Genomic DNA, 22,655 nt, shown 5'->3' with positions numbered 1-22,655 from the left:
ACATTTCACCAAAGATACAAAAGAATTCATTTAGGATTATTTTATTCCAAAGGCTCCCTAAATATGTTATCAGAACATAAATTTACTACTTGAATCTAGAAAAAAAGAATCTACTTCCTGCCTTGTGTAATAAGATGAAAGCCTGAAGGTACAAAGAATGAACAACCGTGTGAGAGATTGGGTATGTACATCTTTTAAAATTAGGTCTTTAATCTTCACTGGCACTCCTGAACTCAATAGTGCTACAACCAGGCTCCCTCATAAAAAGAGATAATAAGAATTCTTGACCATAATGGCCTGGAAGTCTTAGAAGCACAAAATCAAAGAGTAAATAAATCATAAACTAACCTTCAATTTTTGAGCACTGTGCATTTTTAAAATGCTGAATGTGAGGTTTTTAGTCCTCTTTATATAAGATAAAGTTATTAAGCTTTCAAAAAGATAGAATAGTTTAAATTCCTTTCCAAAACCTCTGCCCTCTGTCGACTTACCATTTAGATTGTGGCACAATTCAGAGGGGTTTATTAGTGGGGGGATTTCATGGGTTAGAAAGCAGAACACTTGTTGAATAAATGAAGCCCACTGCTTTGAATAGCCCACCATAAAGTTGCATTTCCTGATTCTACTTCTGCCTACAGAAGAGATTGCATTTCTCCTCCTTTACCCCAAAGTCACCCACCTCTTCCATGTCTCCTTGAAGTCTAATGACAACATAAAAAGGCAGCAGAAAACCAAAAAATGGGGAGGACTTTTTTGTGTGTTCTTAGATACAAATCTAGGCAAGTAAAATCTATGACAAGAATGACAGCAACAAGAAACCCTGGATACCGATGAGCCCTTGACCTGTTCCTGTATTCCTGGAATCTTTCTGTAAAGGAGATAATTTCAGTCTGCTCTGTAATTATTCCTGCTTATCAAGGCCTATTTCAGTTTGAATCTTACTGCAGACTGAAATATGCCAAGATCTTTCATTAACATACCATAGATTTTCTTTTCATTATAAATCAAACTAAATAGGTCATGATTGCTTAATCAGTATGCAAAGTATTGCTTCTGGGAATCACACACATCCTCTGACAGCTAAATTTTTTTTTAGTGCTTTGAAATCTAATTCTACCCAACCTAACCTGATCATAGCTCATCATTTCTTCATGTCAAACTTTTCATCATATGAGGTGTAGATTTTGTCCTGGAATGGGTATCATGAACAGCACTAAGAGCAGGGGTTTAATTAATTCAGAAGGATACAGATTTTATCGCTCCTCCAAATATGTGATTAAGATCCACTGCCTTCCCCCAGCAACCAAGAAGAAAAGGTTGGAGACAAACCCTTTCTCCAAATTATAAGGTTGATAGACTTATGCCTCCTCCTAAAGACGGAGATTGGTTTTTCCCTATAAAGGGAAGTCACTTCACTCCTAAAGGTTAGTGAGTTCATGACCATTTGTATTTATTAAGTAATCCCCAAGGAAATCTCATCTAGTCATCTAGTTTTCGATATTATCTATATGCAGATGAGTCCCAAATGTCCATCTCTGCGTTAAACTTTTCCACTGAGTTGTCCTCTCAGTCTATAAATCTGTTTATCTATCGGGCATTTCAGACTTTATGGAGCCAAAACGAATTATTGGGCCTCTCCTCCAGACTTGTTTCTCAATCTTTCTCACAGCAGCAAATAATCACTGCATGCCTGCAAAAAGTCAGATGCTCTCCTGCAGGCTTCACAAACATTAACTTACTGAATCTTCACTACCTATGGGATCGGTATTAAGATGATCTCACTTCATGAATGCAGCAAGGCCTAGATTTCAACCCAAGCAACAATGAGCCTAACCACAATGCTCGTAAACAGTTCCGACACTCAGTAGCCCAAGTCAAAGGCCTAGACATCACACTTGGTCCTATTTCCTTCATCATCCACCTGCAAACCACTGTTGATCTGTTCTCCAAATCCTTTCTATCTCCCGTGCCAATGATTTTGTCGAATAAACAAAAAACAACAACAACAACAAAACTCAAACTCTGTCTTCCTAACTAGACTCTAAACTCCATAACCCCAGGGAATAAATCTGGGCTATTCATCCAACAAAATGCTTTACATTAAGTAGACTACCTGGCTATAAAACCTATTAGTTTTTCAAACATGGAAAACCACAAAGTAGACATTATCCCCTGTGGGAAGAGGCTAGAAGCCTTCCTTGAACTTGCCAGCTGTATTTCCAGTTCCAGGAGGGAATATGAGTCTCTCTCCTGCCTTCCCCTAGCAGACTTTGCACAAACTTGACACTCCCTCTGCTCAGACATTCCCACCTCCCTGCCAGGCACCTCTTTCCAGCAACAGAACTGCCAGCATTGCCCCGCCTTCCATTTGGGTAGTTTACCTGTGCAATGTGATTAGGAAGGCCATGCAGGAAGGTCTTCCTGGTACTTATACCCCACAGGGAAGTTCAGACCAATGTAATATGAAGCCCTTAGGCCAGAGTGCGAAACTACTGACAGATAAACTTATTTAATTTAATGTCTAAAATCCTGTTATCCTTTCAGGAGCTTGTTCATACGGTGTTGCAATTTATCTTTTAAATTGCTGCACATCAATGCGTGATTTCTTATTTTTTCCCGTAATTGTCATCATTAGGTTGGGGAAGGTTGGTTAACTTCTGGAGATAAACTGACAAGCTCCCTGGCTCCATCCTGCCTGACTCTGGGCTGTGCCCTGAACCTATCTGGTTGAGTCCTTAGGGTGCACAAGCATAGAGCCCAGTAGGACTGCTAGGCCATATTTAGAGGGAGAGAAACATTCTCATTCTTATGGAAACTAAGGAAGTTGGGAAGATGTCATGCTCGTTTTAGACCCAATTCCTCATACAAAGGACATCTTCACATAGGAACAAAAAGTCTTACACTTTAGTTCTTAGGAACCAGCAGGCAAAGTTGGCTGCTGGCAAAACTGAAATAATTGCTGTCAATCATTGGTACCTCTTCCTACCATCAGGTCTCTCTATGCCTAGGAGAAAGAGAGAAAAATTAACTCCAACTTAGTTATTAGGAATGCAATATCTTTAAAGTGTGATAGTAGAGAAGAAAATGCATAACCCGAAGACAATTTCTTTTTTTTTTTTTTTTATTATACTTTAAGTTCTAGGGTACATGTGCATAACGTGCAGGTTTGTTACATATGTATACTTATGCCATGTTGGTGTGCTGCACCCATCAACTCGTCAGCACCCATCAATTCATCATTTATATCATGTATAACTCCCCAATGCAATCCCTCCCTCCTCCCCCCTCCCCATGATAGGCCCCAGTGTGTGATGTTCCCCTTCCCGAGTCCAAGTGATCTCATTGTTCAGTTCCCACCTATGAGTGAGAACATGCGGTGTTTGGTTTTCTCTTCTTGTGATAGTTTGCTAAGAATGATGGTTTCCAGCTGCATCCATGTCCCTACAAAGGACGCAAACTCATCCTTTTTTATGGCTGCATAGTATTCCATGGTGTATATGTGCCACATTTTCTTAATCCAGTCTGTCACAGATGGACATTTGGGTTGATTCCAAGTCTTTGCTATTGTGAATAGTGCCGCAATAAACATACGTGTGCATGTGTCTTTGTAGTAGACTAATTTATAATCCTTTGGGTATATACCCAGTAGTGGGATGGCTGGGTCATATGGTACATCTAGTTCTAGATCCTTGAGGAATTGCCATACTGTTTTCCATAATGGTTGAACTAGTTTACAATCCCACCAACAGTGTAAAAGTGTTCCTATTTCTCCACATCCTCTCCAACAACTGTTGTTTCCTGACTTCTTAATGATTGCCATTCTAACTGGTGTGAGATGGTATCTCATTGTGGTTTTGATTTGCATTTCTCTGATGGCGAGTGATGATGAGCATTTTTTCATGTGTCTGTTGGCTGTATGAATGTCTTCTTTTGAGAAATGTCTGTTCATATCCTTTGCCCACTTTTTGATGGGGTTGTTTGTTTTTTTCTTGTATATTTGTTTGAGTTCTTTGTAGATTCTGGATATTAGCCCTTTGTCAGATGAGTAGGTTGCAAAAATTTTCTCCCATTCTGTAGGTTGCCTGTTCACTCTGATGGTAGTTTCTTTTGCTGTGCAAAAGCTCTTTAGTTTAATTAGATCCCATTTGTCAATTGTGGCTTTTGCTGCTGTTGCTTTTGGTGTTTTAGACATGAAGTCCTTGCCCATGCCTATGTCCTGAATGGTACTACCTAGATTTTCTTCTAGGGTTTTTATGGTATTAGGTCTAACATTTAAGTCTCTAATCCATCTTGAATTAATCTTCGTATAAGGGGTAAGGAAAGGATCCAGTTTCAGCTTTCTACTTATGGCTAGCCAATTTTCCCAGAACCATTTATTAAATAGGGAATCCTTTCCCCATTTCTTGTTTCTCTCAGGTTTGTCAAAGATCAGATGGCTGTAGATGTGTGGTATTATTTCTCAGGACTCTGTTCTGTTCCATTGGTCTATATCTCTGTTTTGGTACCAGTACCATGCTGTTTTGGTTACTGTAGCCTTGTAGTATAGTTTGAAGTCAGGTAGCGTGACGCCTCCAGCTTTGTCCTTTTGACTTAGGATTGTCTTGGCAATGCGGGCTCTTTTTTGGTTCCATATGAACTTTAAAGCAGTTTTTTCCAATTCTTTGAAGAAACTCATTGGTAGCTTGATGGGGATGGCATTGAATTTATAAATAACCTTGGGCAGTATGGCCATTTTCACGATATTGATTCTTCCTATCCATGAGCATGGTATGTTCTTCCATTTGTTTGTGTCCTCTTTTATTTCACTGAGCAGTGGTTTGTAGTTCTCCTTGAAGAGGTCCTTTACATCCCTTGTAAGCTGGATTCCTAGGTATTTTATTCTCTTTGAAGCAATTGTGAATGGAAGTTCATTCCTGATTTGGCTCTCTGCTTGTCTGTTACTGGTGTATAAGAATGCTTGTGATTTTTGAACATTAATTTTGTATCCTGAGACTTTGCTGAAGTTGCTTATCAGCTTAAGGAGATTTTGGGCTGAGACAATGGGGTTTTCTAAATATACAATCATGTCATCTGCAAACAGGGACAATTTGACTTCTTCTTTTCCTAACTGGATAACCTTGATTTCTTTCTCTTGCCTGATTGCCCTAGCCAGAACTTCTAAGACTATGTTGAATAGGAGTGGTGAGAGAGGGCATCCCTGTCTTGTGCCAGTTTTCAAAGGGAATTTTTCCAGTTTTTGCCCATTCAGAATGATATTAGCTGTGGGTTTGTCATAAATAGCTCTTATCATTTTGAGGTACGTTCCATCAATACCGAATTTATTGAGCGTTTTTAGCATGAAGGGCTGTTGAATTTTGTCAAAAGCCTTTTCTGCATCTATTGAGATAATCATGTGGTTCTTGTCTTTGTTTCTGTTTATATGCTGGATTACGTTTATTGATTTGCGAATGTTGAACCAGCCTTGCATCCCAGGGATGAAGCCCACTTGATCATGGTGGATAAGCTTTTTGATGTGCTGCTGAATCCGGTTTGCCAGTATTTTATTGAGAATTTTTGCATCGATGTTCATCAGGGATATTGGTCTAAAATTCTCTTTTTTTGTTGTGTGTTTTAACCTTAAATGTAAATGGACTAAATGCTCCAATTAAAAGACACAGACTGGCAAACTGGATAAAGAGTCAAGACCCATCAGTCTGCTGTATTCAGGAGACCCACCTCACATGCAGAGACATACATAGGCTCAAAATAAAGGGATGGAGGAAGATCTACCAAGCAAATGGAGAACAAAAAAAAGCAGGGGTTGCAATCCTAGTCTCTGATAAAACAGACTTTAAACCATCAAAGATCAAAAGAGACAAAGAAGGCCATTACATAATGGTAAACGGATCAATTCAACAGGAAGAGCTAACCCTCCTAAATATATATGCACCCAATACAGGAGCACCCAGATTCATAAAGCAAGTCCTTAGAGACTTACAAAGAGACTTAGACTCCCATACAATAATAATGGGAGACTTCAACACTCCACTGTCAACATTAGACAGATCAACGAGACAGAAAGTTAACAAGGATATCCAAGAATTGAACTCATCTCTGCACCAAGCGGACCTAATAGACATCTATAGAACTCTCCACCCCAAATCAACAGAACATACATTCTTCTCAGCACCACATCGCACTTATTCCAAAATTGACCACATAATTGGAAGTGAAGCACTCCTCAGCAAATGTAAAAGAACAGAAATTATAACAAACTGTCTCTCAGACCACAGTGCAATCAAACTAGAACTCAGGACTAAGAAACTCAATCAAAACCGCTCAACTACATGGAAACTGAACAACCTGCTCCTGAATGACTACTGGGTACATAACGAAATGAAAGCGGAAATAAAGATGTTCTTTGAAACCAATGAGAACAAAGATACAACATACCAGAATCTCTGGGACACATTTAAAGCAGTGTGTAGAGGGAAATTTATAGCACTAAATGCCCACAAGAGAAAGCAGGAAAGATCTAAAATTGACACTCTAACATCACAATTAAAAGAACTAGAGAGGCAAGAGCAAACACATTCAAAAGCTAGCAGAAGGCAAGAAATAACTAAGATCAGAGCAGAAATGAAGGAGATAGAGACACAAAAAACCCTCCAAAAAATCAATGAATCCAGGAGTTGGTTTTTTGAAAAGATCAACAAAATTGACAGACCGCTAGCAAGACTAATAAAGAAGAAAAGAGAGAGGAATCAAATAGACGCAATAAAAAATGATAAAGGTTATATCACCACCGACCCCACAGAAATACAAACAACCATCAGAGAATACTATAAACGCCTTTACGCAAATCAACTAGAAAATCTAGAAGAAATGGATAATTTCCTGGACACTTACACTTTCCCAAGACTAAACCAGGAAGAAGTTGAATCCCTGAATAGACCAATAGCAGGCTATGAAATTGAGGCAACAATTAATAGCCTACCCACCAAAAAAAGTCCAGGACCAGATGGATTCACAGCTGAATTCTACCAGAGGTACAAGGAGGAGCTGGTACCATTCCTTCTGAAACTATTCCAATCAATAGAAAAAGAGGGAATCCTCCCTAACTCATTTTATGAGGCCAACATCATCCTGATACCAAAGCCTGACAATTTCTTAATGGTGAAATTTGGGACTAAAGTTAGGGCTAGGGATAAAGCCTCTGTGATTTCCTCACCAGCCCCTAACCCCCAATACACAAAAAGAAGAAAAATTACATCACATATGTGGAGTATTCCTCTTTGGTACAAGACCCCCTGGCAAGTAAAATACTTTGCAACATTAGAAAAGTACCATCATCATTAAATGTTTCATGCAACTTAAGAATAATAAAAAAAAGTGTGATTGTAGAATAATCGAGATTATTCTGTACCTTGCCTAACACAAGACAGGATGATAATGGCAAAGCAAAATTCATTTCTTCTTCTTTTTTTTTTCTTTTGAGACAGAGTCTTCCTCTGTCACCAGGGTGGAGTGCAGTGGTGCCATCTCGGCTCACTGCAACCTCTGCCTCCTAGGTTCAAGCGATTCGCCTGCCTCAGCCTCCCGAGTAGCTGGGATTACAGGGGCATTCCACCACATCCAGCTATTTTTTTGTATTTTTTAGTAGAGGCAGGGTTTCACCATGTGGGCCAGGATGGTCTTGATCTCCTGATCTCGTGATCCACTCGCCTCAGCTTCCCAAAGTGCTGGGATTACAGGGCCAAAACCATGTCTACTGGTCTAAACCCAACTCTAAATACTCCCTAGAATAGTGAGAATGAAAAGTGCAAAACAAAAGACGAGAAGTACAAGGTTTTCTTTGTAAATCAATTGCCAACAAGTCAGTATTGAAACTGCCAACTAGTTTTGGAAGACATACGTAATGAGTGTCAAGTGTGCTGAGGAGAAAACACCTTCTCATTTATAGTTTTTACGAGAAAAAGTTTAAAAAAAGTATATTTGACAAATGTTTAAAAATACAAAGAGAAAAACATTCAAACAATAAAACCTAATGAAAGTAGTCTGAGTGAAAATAGAGTTTCAGTGAATAAAGTTTTATTTCATGAAGCTACTTCATAGAATCTGCTTCACATGCAACATACTTAATGATTATTCACATTTCTTTGCTTTGCTTTTAGAGAGAGTATTGTTTCATCCCTAGCTTCATGCACCAAATCAGCCTTGTAGGAAAAATGAAACAAAACACAACAGAGTGAGGAGCCAGCAGGCTGAGTTCATAAAACACTGTTCATATGATACTTACGCAGTGGTAGTCTGCATGTCATGCCAGCTTTTGCTGAAGTTCTGTTTTAATTCATTCATCAGGTTCATGCCGAGTTTTTGTTTTATCTCAACTAGATGCCTTTCTTTCGCTGACAAAACTTGTCGTAGTGTTGTAATTTCGTCTTCTAGCTATAAGGTGGAGGGGAAATGGTGGGGAAAAATGTCAGACCAGCAAAAAAGGATACTTACAGAAGCTCTGGGTGTTCCAAAGCAGCCTCTGACCCTCCTGTTTACACAACCCCACGTGTGGGTTTGCCAAACACACTCCCTACAGATGATAGTCTAATATCTCAAAGTAGAAACAGAATTTTTCATTTTAATGATGATAGAAGTAATCAATGCTGCTTGTTAAAAAACAAGTCAGATTGTACAGAAAAACATAAACAAGAAAATAAAAATCACCTGTATCCTACTAGGAAATAGTCACTGCTTATGTTTTGGTTTCTAAACTTCCAAATGTTCTTTCTGTAAGTTGTATATAGACATAATTTTTGAACAAAAATTGGTTCTCTACTGCACCCTTATTTTATATAACTTCTTCTCAAGCGTCACTTTATTTATTCATTTTAAAGAGACAGGGTCTCACTATGTTGACCAGGCTGGTCTCAAACTCTTGGCCTCAAGGGATTCTCCTCTCTTTGCCTCCGAAAGTTTTGGGATTACAGACGTGAGCCACCATGCCTGGCCTCAGTGTAGTTTATTTTTTGTCAACTACACACAGTTGCATTGGTGCAGGAATGGAATTGGCAGACAATGGGGTTTTGCCAAGCTAATGCCTTAAGAAAGGGAGGAACAAGGGAACAGAGGATGTAGGTAAAGGAGTGATTTGTGTTGATTTTTCTTTTTAACAGTTTTATTGACCTGTAACTGTCATACAATAAGCTGCAGACATTTAAAGCGTATATGTATAATTCGTAAGTTCTAACATATGTATCTACCCATGAAGCCATTATCACAATCAAAGTAGTGAATATATTCATCACCTTTTACTTGCTTTTTGTCATTCCTCCCTCCCTCTTCTTTCCTCTCCCCCAATTCACTCTCACCAGACAGCCACTGACTTACTTTCTTTCCCTAGGGTTTAGTTTGCAGATATTTCCTAGAATTTTACATAAATTGAATCATAGCATATGTACTCATTTTTGCTTGACTTTGCAGATAGTTATTTTACATTCATCTATGTTGCTGTATTATCAATGGTTCTTCCCCTTTTTTTGCAGAGTAGTATTCCATTGTATGGATATACCACAGTGTGTTGTTTATTTGCCTGTTGAAAGGGCATTTAGGTTTGGCTAATGCAAATAAAGCTGCTATGAACATTCATGTACAAGGCTTCGTATGGACATATTTCCTCTTTCCCCTGTGCTACAGAAAAGCAGATCTCTTCAGCACTATAAAATTGCTCTTGCAAATGCAATTTCTAACACAAGAGCTCTGTAAAGTACTTAGATTTTGGCAAGTGCTGTTCTACCCTGTGAAAATAAATCTGAATAAATCACAAAGTCTTTGATTTTAATTAGTTATCATACTCTATAATATATTGCTTTGGTAACAGTGCTTACATTTACATCTTTGTTTTCTGAAAAACAGAAAACAAATTTTATGACTATTCCTTGTTAAGCCAGAAAAGAATCATTAGAACTCCCTTAGTATCCCACATGCATGGAGGTAATAAAAGTCTGTCACTTTAGTAGATTTCTCACTGAATTTTTTAAAAAAGGAGCAACTGCGGCTCATTTACATGTAAAGTGTCACTCTACTTTGGACCACAAGATGCATCACACCAACCCTGTCAGCCTGTCAGTCATCTTGCAAATGCGTCCTTGGATCTCCAGAGTCAGAGCTCCTAGGAAAGGACCTCAAGAAGGGCATCTGCCTTTGCAAAAACAAAACATACAATAAAACCCCCAGTCTTTTACTAGCCCCAATAGTGAACAGACAGAAATCGTTCTGTGAACCTTTATATATACAAACAATCATGTAAGCAAAACAAGCAGAAATACTGAGGCACAAGCATCGTAAGCATCCACAGTAAGAAGTAGAAATATCTTGGGGTTTTTAATATCAGCAAAATGTCCTGGCAATTTAACATTATCCATTTCTTTATGTTCATGGAACATTTTTCATATGTACATGGACACCTTTCTAAAATCTAAAGTGAATTACATATTCTATAAACATAGTGTAATCAATAGAACCCTGTCTTTCCTTGATGAGCAAGAGTCTTCAGTGTGCACACATCCACTGATGACTGTAAAAGGAGTATATTTAGGAACCACCAAAGAGAATGATGCTTTTAGTCTCTCCGTTAAATGAGAATACACTGTTGTTTTAAAATTAAGCCCTTCTATTCTTTTGTTATCATGTCATATTTCTCTTTTTCATCTCTGTCAATGTGTCCTCCTGCATTTAATCTACTGCCCAATATTTCTCATGGTTGTATCTCTTGCTCTTTTACCACAGAAAATGTTTGGGGTTCATGTCAGCCTTTTATGCTCTATTAAAAAGGCCGTTTCTGCTTTCTTTCCTTTAGAGTGACTGAAGTTACTGAGAGTCTGTTTTTTGTTTGTTTGTTTTGTTTTTTGTTTGTTTGTTTTGGTATATTGAGTGTTACAGTATTTTCCACTGTGTAAAAAAAAAATGGGAAAACTTTTAACTTGCTGAAATAAATTACAGATGTACACAAGGAGAAAGAGACTTGAACACCTTAATATTCTCAACCTCATAGCCGTGGAGCCCTGTAAGTGTATTGAAAATCACGGGGGGCTGTGGATTGTTCATTTGTTATCTGGAGGTGGGGAGAGAGTAAAGGATTCAGAGCTACCATTAAATTTTTAATAAAATCTTGATCCCCAAAAAGTGATAGAAACATTAAAGCGAACAATTTAACAAAAATCATTCTAAAAAAGAAAAAAGAAATATAAAGTCCCACATTTAATAATTTAAAAATTCAGGCACACTTTGAAAGGCACACATGGGAAAGAGACCTCTAATAAGAAGACATGAAGTCAGCTATTAAAGTTGGGTGTATTCTCAGGTTCTATAATAAAATTCTAACCATTTCAGTGCAATATAAAGACTCACACTTCGCAAAACGTTCAGAATATTTATCAGAGATCTAAATATATGCCAAAAACTCTATTAAGCAAATCCCTAAAGTTGGAAAAACAGACACTCTTTAATTACATTAACTTGTAAGTTTCCAAAGGGCCAACCACCTCTCTTTGTACAGAGCCAAGAGTCCTGCCACAATGAGGTCTTTAATTACAAATACCTTAAAGGCTGCTGCTGATGAACTTCAATCCTTTATTTGACTGAGATCGTTCGGTCTAGTTATCTCAGTGGTTCTCAACTTCAGTTTAAATAAGAGAGCATAGTTAAAATGCAGATTCCCAGGCATCTGCTGCCTTTTAATGCCCTGAGAGTTCAAGACCTTAGATTTGGTGGAGCCAGACTACTTACGTTATTTAGCAAAAGCATCCTCAGATATTCTGAAACAAGTAGTATGGAAACTCTATATTGTAAGTGCTTCTGTAAGCCACATCCAATTTGGAATGAGATGAAGTGTAAGTAAATCATGTTAATGAATGGAAGTATTTAATATATCTTTTCCTTTTAATTTTGAATGATTATTTCTTCATTCCAAATTAATGGTCTAGTTCTTTGGTTTCTTGACTCCCTAGAAGATCTCCTTGTAGGATGAATATTTATGCCCAATATTAGATATTTAAGCTTGATTATTTAAATATGAATTAACAGGAAAATAACAAGTGTTGATGAAGATATGGAGGCATTGGAACCTCTGTACATTACTGGTAGGAATGTAAAATAGTTCCACCACTGTAGAAAACAGTCACGCAGTTTCTCAGAAAGTTAAACAGAGAACTAATATCCACTCTTAGGTATATACCCCAAAGAATTGACAACAGGCACTCAAACAAATACGTGAACACACATGTTCATAGCAGCACTATTCACAATAGACCAAAGGTGACTACAGCCCAAATGTCCATCAAGAGGTGAACGGATAAACAAATTGTAGTAGATAAATAAAATGGAATATTATTCAGCCATATAAAAACAATGAAGTACTAAAACATGCTACAATGGATGAACCTCAAAAACATCAGGCTAAGTGAAAGAAGTCAGACACAAAAGGTCACATATTGTATGATTTCATTTATATGAAATATCAAGAATAGATAAGCCCATAGAGACAGAATGAAGACTAGTGGCTGCCAGAGACTGGGGAGTGGGAAATGGAAGTAACTGCTTAATGAGTACCAGTTTCCTTTCAGATGTGGTGGTTACACAACACAACATTGTGAGTGTACTAAATGCCACTGAATTGGTTGCTTTAAAATGGGTAAGTTTACGTTATACAAATTTATCTAAAGAAAAATGCAAAAAAGTGAACTAACTAGTCTGAATTAGCTAATGAATTAGCTTCAGTATGAAATTTATAAAATTTGTTTTTCTGTTTTATCTGCTAGATTACATAACATTTCTAACTGCAACCCAGAAGGAAAAATACTTTCATAAACTAGGCATCATCAGTATGTTGCTTAGGAGTCACCACATTTGGTCTCATGTGCACGTAGCTTCAAGGCCTGCCTCTCTGGGCTACTCCTCCTGCCTTTGGCTAAGAGACCCAAGATTAAAATGTAGATACTGTCTGAGAGGGGCATAACAATAAGATATTATGGTTATGAACACATTAGTTGTCCACTAGCTCAGTCCAGAAAGAGTTAAGGTCTGTTAAGGTCTTCAGGAAGGAGCAGAGAGAGAGAGAGAGAGAGAGAGGCCCAGAGCCTAAGGCACTTCTTTGCAAGCGTAAGACACAGTCAGCTTGAGGGCACTGCGTGTTCTTGGGGACCGCACAGACAAAAGGAAGAGGAAAGAGCCAAAGGAGAGATTGAGAGAGCATGAAAATAGGCTTTACTTACTTGATAATGCTGTCTGGTATTTTTCCTATTTCTATTAATGCCTATTTCTCTTAAGTCATCTTATCTCAGGGACATTGGCAGTACTTGATTGTTATATAATCACAAATTTACAGTACTAATGCCAAAACTTTATCCTTTTCAAAAGGCAAGAAACATTATGAAATACTAAACATAAAATGCAGCTTAGTGAAATTAAAGTGGGAGTGGGATGATAGTGGCACAGAATTTGGGGCAACTGTGTTTCAAGAGAGAGAGAGAAAAAAAAAACCCAGATGTGTAAAGACCTCAGAAAAGATGTCTGATAATAAGACTAATGAGAATAAACATCTGAAACAGAAGATTACTTCTTTATTTATTGACAAGGTTAGTAAAAAAAAAAAAAAAAAAAAAAAGCATATTCTACTTTTGGCATTTACAAATATAAATGTATAAACGTTTGCTTAAAATATAAAATAACTCAAGCTAATTATAAATATTAATTACCTTCCTTTTATGCATGAACCAGTGCACCAGTTCAGAGGTGATATTGGCCTCACATTTGACGAACTTTAAAAACGATACATAATGCATGACCACAACAATAAATTAAAGATCAAGTTATGTTAAAAGAGATTCCTCTTTCTTTTTTTTGAAATGGAGTCTTACTCTGTTGCCTAGCTGGAGTGCAGTGGTACAATCTTGACTCACTACAACCTCTGCCTCCTGGGTTCAAGCAATTCTCAGCCTCCCGAGTAGCTGGGATTATAGGTGTGTGCCACCATGCCTGACTAATTTTTGTATTTTTAGTAGAGACAGGGTTTCTCCATGCTGGCCAGGCTGGTCTCAAACTCCTGACCTCTGGTGACCCCCCACCTCGGCCTCCCAAAGTGCTTGGATTACAGGCGTCAGCCACTACAGCTGGCCAAGAGATTCCTCTTTTAAAATGCTGAATTTGTCCAAGATGTAAGCCTTTTGGACACTACTGGCTTATTTTACATCTCCTACCAAAAGAGGAAGTCTTCCTCTTGCCAGCTCTTGGTAAGCAGACAAAAATATGTTGGCTGTGTGGGAGAATGGAGTTATGAGATTGGTTGAAGTCTACGGGCAATCTCATGGGAATATTATCGACAAGATCATGCAGGATAAGACAGAGGGGAGGGAAGAGAAAGAGAACTGGGAGGAAGGAATCCAGCATAGCCAGAAAGCTGTAGGAGGTGTCAACCTGAAATAATAAAGTGGATCAGAATCCAGTTTAAGAGTTAATTCAAGGGAAAAGCTAAGGATAGACATCTGGGAAACACAGACTCTGAAGGAATGTGGTTAGTGCTATGAAGCTGAAAAGTTAAGGTCTTATTTACATAGGCAAAAACCAAAGAAATTTAATAGGATTACAGCATCTTCCATATATTGCTGGTTTATGAGTTACAGCAATTTGATTAGTTACAGTTTTTTTATTTTTTCTTTTCCAATTTAAAAGTATATTTTTAACATTCCATCTTAGACAATCTAAGGTGTTTGTGTAAGAGAATAAAGAAGGAAGTTAATCTATAATAAAAGAGGTCTTCTCTGGTGCCCTTTAGTCTTTTATAGCATTTTACAAAACAATGTAGGTAACGAAAAGGCTAGTCTATAATCAGAGAAACTGGTTACAGCTGCCTGTTATGTGACTCAGGTCCCATAATCACATTCCTTTAACACTCAAAATAATTTAAAGTTCCAACAGCTTTTATTTGGAATTATTTATTTATTTCACAGAGGAGATGAGGAAAGTAGGAAGAGGAAGGAAACAAAGAGGAGGCTGGACACCTGGCACACTCAAGACCTCTTTTCAGCAAAGCAGTCAGGGGTCAGAAGTCCCTGTACACACAGGTCTTGCTTTGGGTCATGACCACAACTGAGTGCCTGACTCCAAGGCCGTCATCTAATAGGCTGGTCTCAGAGGTATCTTCAGTACCCAAGGAGCTAACAGACCCAGTAGGATCTTTCCTCAGACAGAAAGAGGAGTTGTTTGTGACCAGGGGGCCCATAAAGAATCTCTGTGGAGATTTGGGTCAGAGGATGCCTCAGTTCTCCATAAGGCCAGCAGTGAGACTGCAGAGATGGCTTTCTGTGTGTCCTTGTTAAAATTAAATCCTAGCATTGAAGGTAAAATTCGAATGTATATGTGATATCAAAGAACTCGAGTTCCTGTGTCCACACATCTGCATGCAGACTTGTAAAAGGGTAAGGAAAGCTGTTTTAAAAACAGAATGAGCATAAAGCAGAGGTGGCCTGACGTGGAGGAGGAGAAAGAGAAATGTGAAGAAGAAAAATTACAAAGATACACTTCCTCTGCTTTTCACCAGGCCTGGGGCAGACAGCTGTGTTCATGTGCCGCTGGAAGTCAGGATGCTACCTTTGGCAGCATGTGATACTTCTTCAACTCTGAGGAACCCAGAAATAAGAGCCAGGTAGCAGGGAGGCTAGTGCAAAACATGAATCCTAGTAACTTGAACACAGTAACAAAGAGTCTGGTGTTATTTCCAGAAGTCAGGCTCAAAAACTCTCAGGAATGAAATGTGCTGGAAGTGTATTACTGTGGCCAAATGAGACAGGAATTTCTGAAAACACTTCTAGTTCTTTATATTCATGCGGCATCCATTTAAAACCAATACTTTTTTTCTTGATTATAAAAGTAATATCATGCTCACTGTTGACATTTAGAAAATAGAGAATGTACAAAAATCAACATATATTAGTATATGTATGTATGTATACCCCAGTAATCCTAGAGCCCAGAAAAATAAAAATCAAGGCATTTTATAGAAACTGGTCTGTTATAGATATTGTGCCTGAACTAAAACTAGCATTATCACCATGATGGAGTGAAGCTTTAGCTTAGACTCAGTTGGCTTACTCCACTCTGCAGAACATGACATTTGGACCCTGCAGTTAGCATGAACTAGTCATGAGCCAGAATTTCAAGCTACAAGAATATGTGGAGTCAGTCCATTATCTGTTAATGCTAACTTTGGTCCATGTACTCTGGTATGTGCAGCCACTCAGTGGCCACAGACAGACCCAGCTAAAGATTTGAGGCACTGTGCTTACTGAAATCATTTCTGGTTGTACCAGAGGAATGTGCTGCTCTTTTATTTTGAAAGAAATTAACTTGGGGGTGTGTCTTGTAAAAGCACCTGAAAGTCTTTAATATTATTCTGAGCTGTTATAGACAAACACTATCAGGAGGTTAGAACTCAGAGTTCAGAGTGGACAAAGTGGGGAGAGGGTAAGCTGAAGCTCAGAGCTGTGTCCTCAGCCTGTGGAGAGGCCAAAGCAGGAAGGCCAAGCCTTGCTTCTGTGGGAACAGGATCTTCCTGGCCTATGAGCCAGGACAGAGAATGGGGAGGGAATGTTGGCCTCGGCTCCTCTGGCTCTGATGCTTCCTCCTACTCAAGGAACCCTTTCTACAACACTCTCCTCCTAGAAAGTAAAGGCTTCTCAACAAAGTATCTAAAGTGGGTATTGCAAGCAAAAGACTTGAACAAAGACTTGTATTCATAATGAGCCTGACATCCTCCTCCTCCCTAGGTCCAGATCTCCATAGCAGCTCCACAAGATCTAACTATGCCTCGATGAAGCATAGCTTTCCTCTCTACCCCCAGAGTTTATTTTTCTGCCAAAAAGTACACAACTTATAAATTCAGTTGCTTCTATGATTGACTTTTTCATTTAAAAAATCATTTCAAAGTAATTGTTGAGCTAAGTTGCTGATCTAAAACCAGAACCGGTCTTCAAAAGGATCTTGCACCTATAACATGGTCTGGAATGAATTCTATCAGGTTTGTAAGTAATTTATTATTCCCATAGTATTCTGATAGTAAAAAGAATAAGAAGTGTATATTTAAAACCAGTTATGATTGTTGCTTAGGCACCACAACGATTCATTCTACAACTGTAACCAACAAGTAACAGATAACATTAGAAAAATACCCTGGAAAAATGAATCATCTTGTAATGTATTCATTTAGAAATTTTATTAAATGAAAGACAACATAATTACAATATGGGACTTATATCAAACAAATAATAACTCTCAAGATCCAGAGATAGAAATAGCAACAATAAGATTACTAAACATACCTGAACTAACTCTGCTTTTAACTCTTCCTTTTCCTCCTCAGAGAGCATGCTAGAGAAGTCAGCACTGGCTACTGCATCTTCATCTCTTCCTTGCAATGGTTCAGTCTCCAGCAAACCTTTAGGCAAAATTGATAAAACAGAGTGCAATTTTTAAAGTGAATTTAAACCAACTTCTGCTTCCATAGTGTGGAGGACTAGATGCACTGACAGACCGTCCCACTGAAAAACAACTAAAAATTCCAGAAAAGACAAAATCCTCCTAAATGTTTGATGAGCTCCAAGAAAGCAAAGAATACCAAGAAGCCAAAACATTTAAGAAAAAATGAGAAGGCAGAGATATAAACAAGACAAGCTTTCAGGGAGGTCTACATTTACCACCTTGGTGAATTCCAGCTTAGCTCTTCACTGTCTGGTGGGGTGTAAGGGCAGAGGACAAAGCCCAAGGCCCACCCATGGAGAGGGGTTTAATGTGAGATTCCTGTGTAAATTGGAGGCCCCAAGGGCTGCACCCTAAGAGTCAGGTGAACTAGAAATAAATAACTTCATTCTTCACACATCTTGCAACTCAGCACTGAATGGACAGAGAAAAAAGGTCCTCCCCTGAGAACTCGTGACCCTGAGTGAGATTGCATGGGAAAGCAGCTTGCAACTTGAATGCACACCACCTGGGTGGTCCAGAATTTAAAATATGAAGGCCTTTTTTTCCACTGCAGATGTGGCTCAAAGCAGCTGGAGCTGAGAGGAACCATCACTGACAAACTGACTCTGGCAGAGGAAAATATGAGAAGAGCCGGGTTCTTGATGCCATCATTGTGCCTCGGGATAATCCAGAATAGCTTCTAACTTGGTATGTGAGATAAATGACTTATTGACTTATTATTTAAAATATAAAGAAGTTCCCTGGTAGGGCCCCTCAACATCTGGCTGACTCAAATGCCTGTGTTCTCCGGGGAACCCAGGAAACAGTCCCACACTCAGAGGGAAACTTCATCTATGACATGATTCAAGTCAGAGCTGGCATTTACACCTCTGTAGGGAAAGGAAATGAGACATTCAAGTACAAAGTGGTCCCTGGACAAACTCCCACCGGCCTGAGCACTGGGACAACAGGTTGAGCCATGGAAGTTTGTGCCGTTTTTAGGGGGTAGGAGTCTGACCTTTCTTGTTCCGGGGTGGTAAACTGGGAATTCTATCTGTGAGATGGGGGCTTGTTAACAGGAAGCTCTCTTGCTTTGCTGAGTTTTTTTCCTTTTCACCCAATAAATTCCATTTTTCTCACCCTTCAAATTGTCTGCAAGGGTAATCTTTCACGGTCGTGTGACAAGGACCCCGTTTTCAGTTGAACTAAGGAGAAAGTCCTACAACAGAAGGGTTTTTAATAAATTGTCCTGGAACAGTTATCTCTATAGAAAAAAAAAACACACACTGGACACCTTTAAACCATTCACAGGGACAAAACTGTAAACATTTTAGAAGACAATCTAGGAGTTTGTGTTTATGAACCTCCGGTTAGGAAGGGACTTATTAAGACACAAAAAGGCAAACCATGAAAAAAGGACGAATAAGATTAAGAATGTCTCTCTATCAAAGACGCTATATGGGAAATGAAAAGAGAAGCCACTAATTGGAAGCTGATGTCTCTCACATATATAAGTAAAAAGATTTGTTCCCAATATATACAGAATTCCTACAGACCCACTTTAAAACCAGAAATAATCCAGTAGAAATGTGGGTCAAAAGACCTGAACAGATGATTTATAGGCAGAAATCACAAATGTTAATAAACCCAAGAAAACATCCTTGACTTCACTGATGCTTGGGGAAATACAAATTAAATTAGTTCATGCTCAGTAGAGGAGCAAAAATTTACAAGTCTGACATTACTAAACGTTGGTGACTATGCAAAGGATAGAAACGCTCATATACTGCTGGCAAGAATATAAATAGATAAAAGTAATTGGAAAATGATTAAGCATGATCTACATTATCTATTAAAATTGAACATTCACATATCCTATAACCCAGTAATTCCACTATGTATAGACCTGAGACAATCTACATGAGCATTAGATGTTATACATGCACATCAGACACCATTAATAAAAGCGTTCACAGTACCAATAAACTGTAAGTCACACAAAAGTTCATAAACAGGACAATACATAAGTATACTGTGGTGCATTTCCATGATAAAGACTTGACGATAGAAAAATGAGTGAACTATCACTATACATACTAAATGGCTAAAACTTGGAAATAAGATATTGAGTGAAAAACTCAAGTTGCAGAATAAGAAGTATAATTCCACTTAATGAAGTACAAAAGCATACAAAACTAAAATATTACTTAGGAATTAAATTATAAAGAAAAGCAAGGCAATAATAAAAAATTCAGGACTGTGGTTTTCTCAAGGCAGAGAGGAAAGGAGAAAGGAATGGAGGATCCCACAGGTCAGGGGTCCCGGACTCCCGCGCCAGGGACCAGTAGTACCGGTCTGGTACCTGTTAGGAACCAGACCACACCGCGGGAGGTGAGAGGTGTGCGAGCTGGCCAAGCTTCGTCTGTATTTATGGCCACTCCCCATAGCTTGCATTACCACCTGAGCTCTGCCTCCCGTCAGATCAGTAACAGCATTAGATTCTCATAGAAGCACAAACCCTATTGTGAACTGCACATGCGCAGGATCTAGTTTGCGTGCTCCTTATGAGAATCTAGTGCCTGATGATCTGTCACTGTCTTCTGTTTCCCTGAGATGGGACCGTCTAGTTGTAGGAAAACAAGCTCAGAGCTCCCACTGATTCTACATTATGGTGAGTTGTATAATTGTTTCATTATATACTACAACGTAATAATAATAGAAATAAAATGCACAATAAAAGTAATGTGCTTGAATCATCCCAAAAACATCACCGTCACCCTGTGTCTGAGGAAAAATTACCTTCCACGAAACCAGTTCCTGGTACCAAAAAGGTTGGGGACTGCTGCCTTAGGGAACTCTTACAGGATCAATGGTCATACTCCATTTCTGGACACTGACTTTCTGTTCATGAGTATTTTCTCCACTTTACCTTTATATTGTAAATATTCTTTTGTGTACTTATAATTATTTAATAAACAAATGAAAGTGCATTTTGTCTAAAGTCAAAAGAGAAAGGTAAATCATTATCCTACAAAATCAGAACATTTTAGATAAAAAGAAGAAAAATAGGCCGGGCGCGGTGGCTCAAGCCTGTAATCCCAGCACTTTGGGAGGCTGAGACGGGCGGATCACGAGGTCAGGAGATCGAGACCATCCTGGTGAACCCGGTGAAACCCCGTCTCTACTAAAAAAATACAAAAAACTAGCTGGGCGAGGTGGCGGGCGCCTGTAATCCCAGCTACTGGGGAGGCTGAGGCAGGAGAATGGCATGAACCCGGGAGACGGAGCTTGCAGTGAGCTGAGATCCGGCCACTGCACTCCAGCCTGGGCCACAGAGCGAGACTCCCTCTCAATAAAAAAAAAAGAAGAAGAAAAATATGACTCAAGTGTGTGTAGTTCTGAAGCTGTCCCTTCTCTTGAGTCCCTGGTATTCTCATCCTTATGCCTGAATCAATAGGGTGTCATTGGCACCCTGATGTCACTGCCAACATGGTAACAAACATTAGTAAACATGGCATATTGCTGATCCATGTTCATCAGATCCTCATCCCTTCTCTCTATGCCAGAAGACAGTTTCAACGCTAAGTAATTTCCTTTTTCATAAGTAATATCTGGTCATCATAGAAGACAGTAAGATAAAATTATCCATTATTAATTAAAATCAACATTAATCTTATTACCCAGAAATTGGTATTTTGATCCTTCCTTTCTGGTACTTCTTCTGAGCATAGGTGTATTAATATTTTCATATATATATATACTGGATTTACTGTTGCAAACTTGGTTTATTTATTCAATAGGATATTAATATCTTTTCATGTCTAAAGACACACATATACATTTATGTATTTTCAATGGTTGTGCACTATTTTGTCTTATGGATGATTAATAATTTACCCTGTTTGCTGGGAAGCTGCAGTGAACACCTCCTAGCTAAGTCATTAGGTACTTCATGATGACTTCCTATCCATTGGATTACTCAGTCAAATGGCATAGACGTTTTGTAATCTACTGCCAAACTATCACCCAGAAAGGCTGTACCAGTTTTATGCAACATCAGCAACCTATGAGACTACAGACTCAAGAGAAAGTAGAGAACAGACTCTTAGTAAAACAATGTAACTTACAGGTCAGTTAAAGTTTTAATCAATGTTCTAGGATAACTATCTAAACTAGGAATCAGCAGCAATTCCAAGCACAGCTATGAGAGATAGAACCAGAAGGTAAGCTCTGCCCCCCGGCACTGGGGGTCAGGAGACAGTCCTGGGGGTACTGCAACACACTGTGGACTTCTCCCCACTCAGCCTGGCCCAAGAACTTACAGATATTGCTCAAACTTAGCTGGAACCCAAATTCTCAATCTTCCCTATCTTCATAGCGTGAGAAGACATGGTGCAGGGAATAAACAATAGTTCCAGGTCCTTAGACTTTTCAAGACATCAAACATCTTTAGTACCTTCTATATTCTAGGATGAAAAGAAAGTTCAAAATCCTATTTAACTGGTATGAATTGGGAAGCTTCGAGTGAATCTAGGGAAAGGCAGACACAGCACCCAGCCGGTAGCTTCCACTTTTCAGAGGGGGAGGTGCATAAACCTTATAAAGTGAGAAACTCTGAACTGGCCTTCAGCTCTGACGGGCCAAACATCCCACTCCTCAGAGACATCATGAATCTTTCAAAGTCTCACTGCCACAAGCCACCCATTCAAGAAATCTGCCCAGAGACCAGTTACTAGTTAGTCTAGGTCTAAGTTCCCCTCATCCTTTCTCCACTTAGGCACATATTTTTCTCCGTTGCATCTTGTCCCAGTGGCACTCTCTGAGTTATACACAGGGTGCCACATAAACACAGACAAAATGAAAACAAGACCTGCTGTTTTCAGCAGAATATGTTCAACTCACTGAGTTAGGAAAGCAGCAATCAAATGATGAGGTCAAAGGATAATTCAAGAATCAAGAAGTAGTTAAAAAGAGGAGGTGGATTAAAAAGGTAACTAACCAGTGAAATGAAGTCAAAACCAGGAATGAAAAAAGCAAATGGTAAAAGATACCAAGTGACAGATGATAACGCAAGAAGGGCAATAAAATAAGTATAAAATTATCTAGTTACCATGGAAGTAGATATTAGAAAAAATTAAAAACATATTATTCAATGAAAGCAATTATCACTG

The 22,655-nt window shown here is 38.7% G+C and overlaps 1 protein-coding gene across 6 annotated transcripts in view; it reads right to left on the bottom strand.

Moving 5' to 3' along the window:
- The window catches only part of TPD52L1 (TPD52 like 1), a 108,341-nt gene that overhangs the window by 22,714 nt on the left and 62,972 nt on the right, over positions 1–22,655 (bottom strand). For all 6 annotated transcript variants that reach the window (XM_030929338.1, XM_010359021.2, XM_010359023.2 and 3 more), the window contains exons 2-3: positions 17,346–17,461; positions 8,279–8,427 (exon numbers count right to left, since the gene is read on the bottom strand). In XM_030929338.1, coding sequence (XP_030785198.1) covers positions 8,279–8,427; positions 17,346–17,461 — 265 coding nt within the window. The remainder of the gene's footprint in view (positions 1–8,278; positions 8,428–17,345; positions 17,462–22,655) is intronic.

The sequence above is a fragment of the Rhinopithecus roxellana genome, chromosome 4, assembly GCF_007565055.1.
Source record: "Rhinopithecus roxellana isolate Shanxi Qingling chromosome 4, ASM756505v1, whole genome shotgun sequence".
Classification (NCBI taxonomy): Eukaryota; Metazoa; Chordata; class Mammalia; order Primates; family Cercopithecidae; genus Rhinopithecus; species Rhinopithecus roxellana.
The sequence above is the reverse complement of the archived record's forward strand: the minus strand, read 5'-3'. Positions and strand labels throughout refer to the sequence as shown.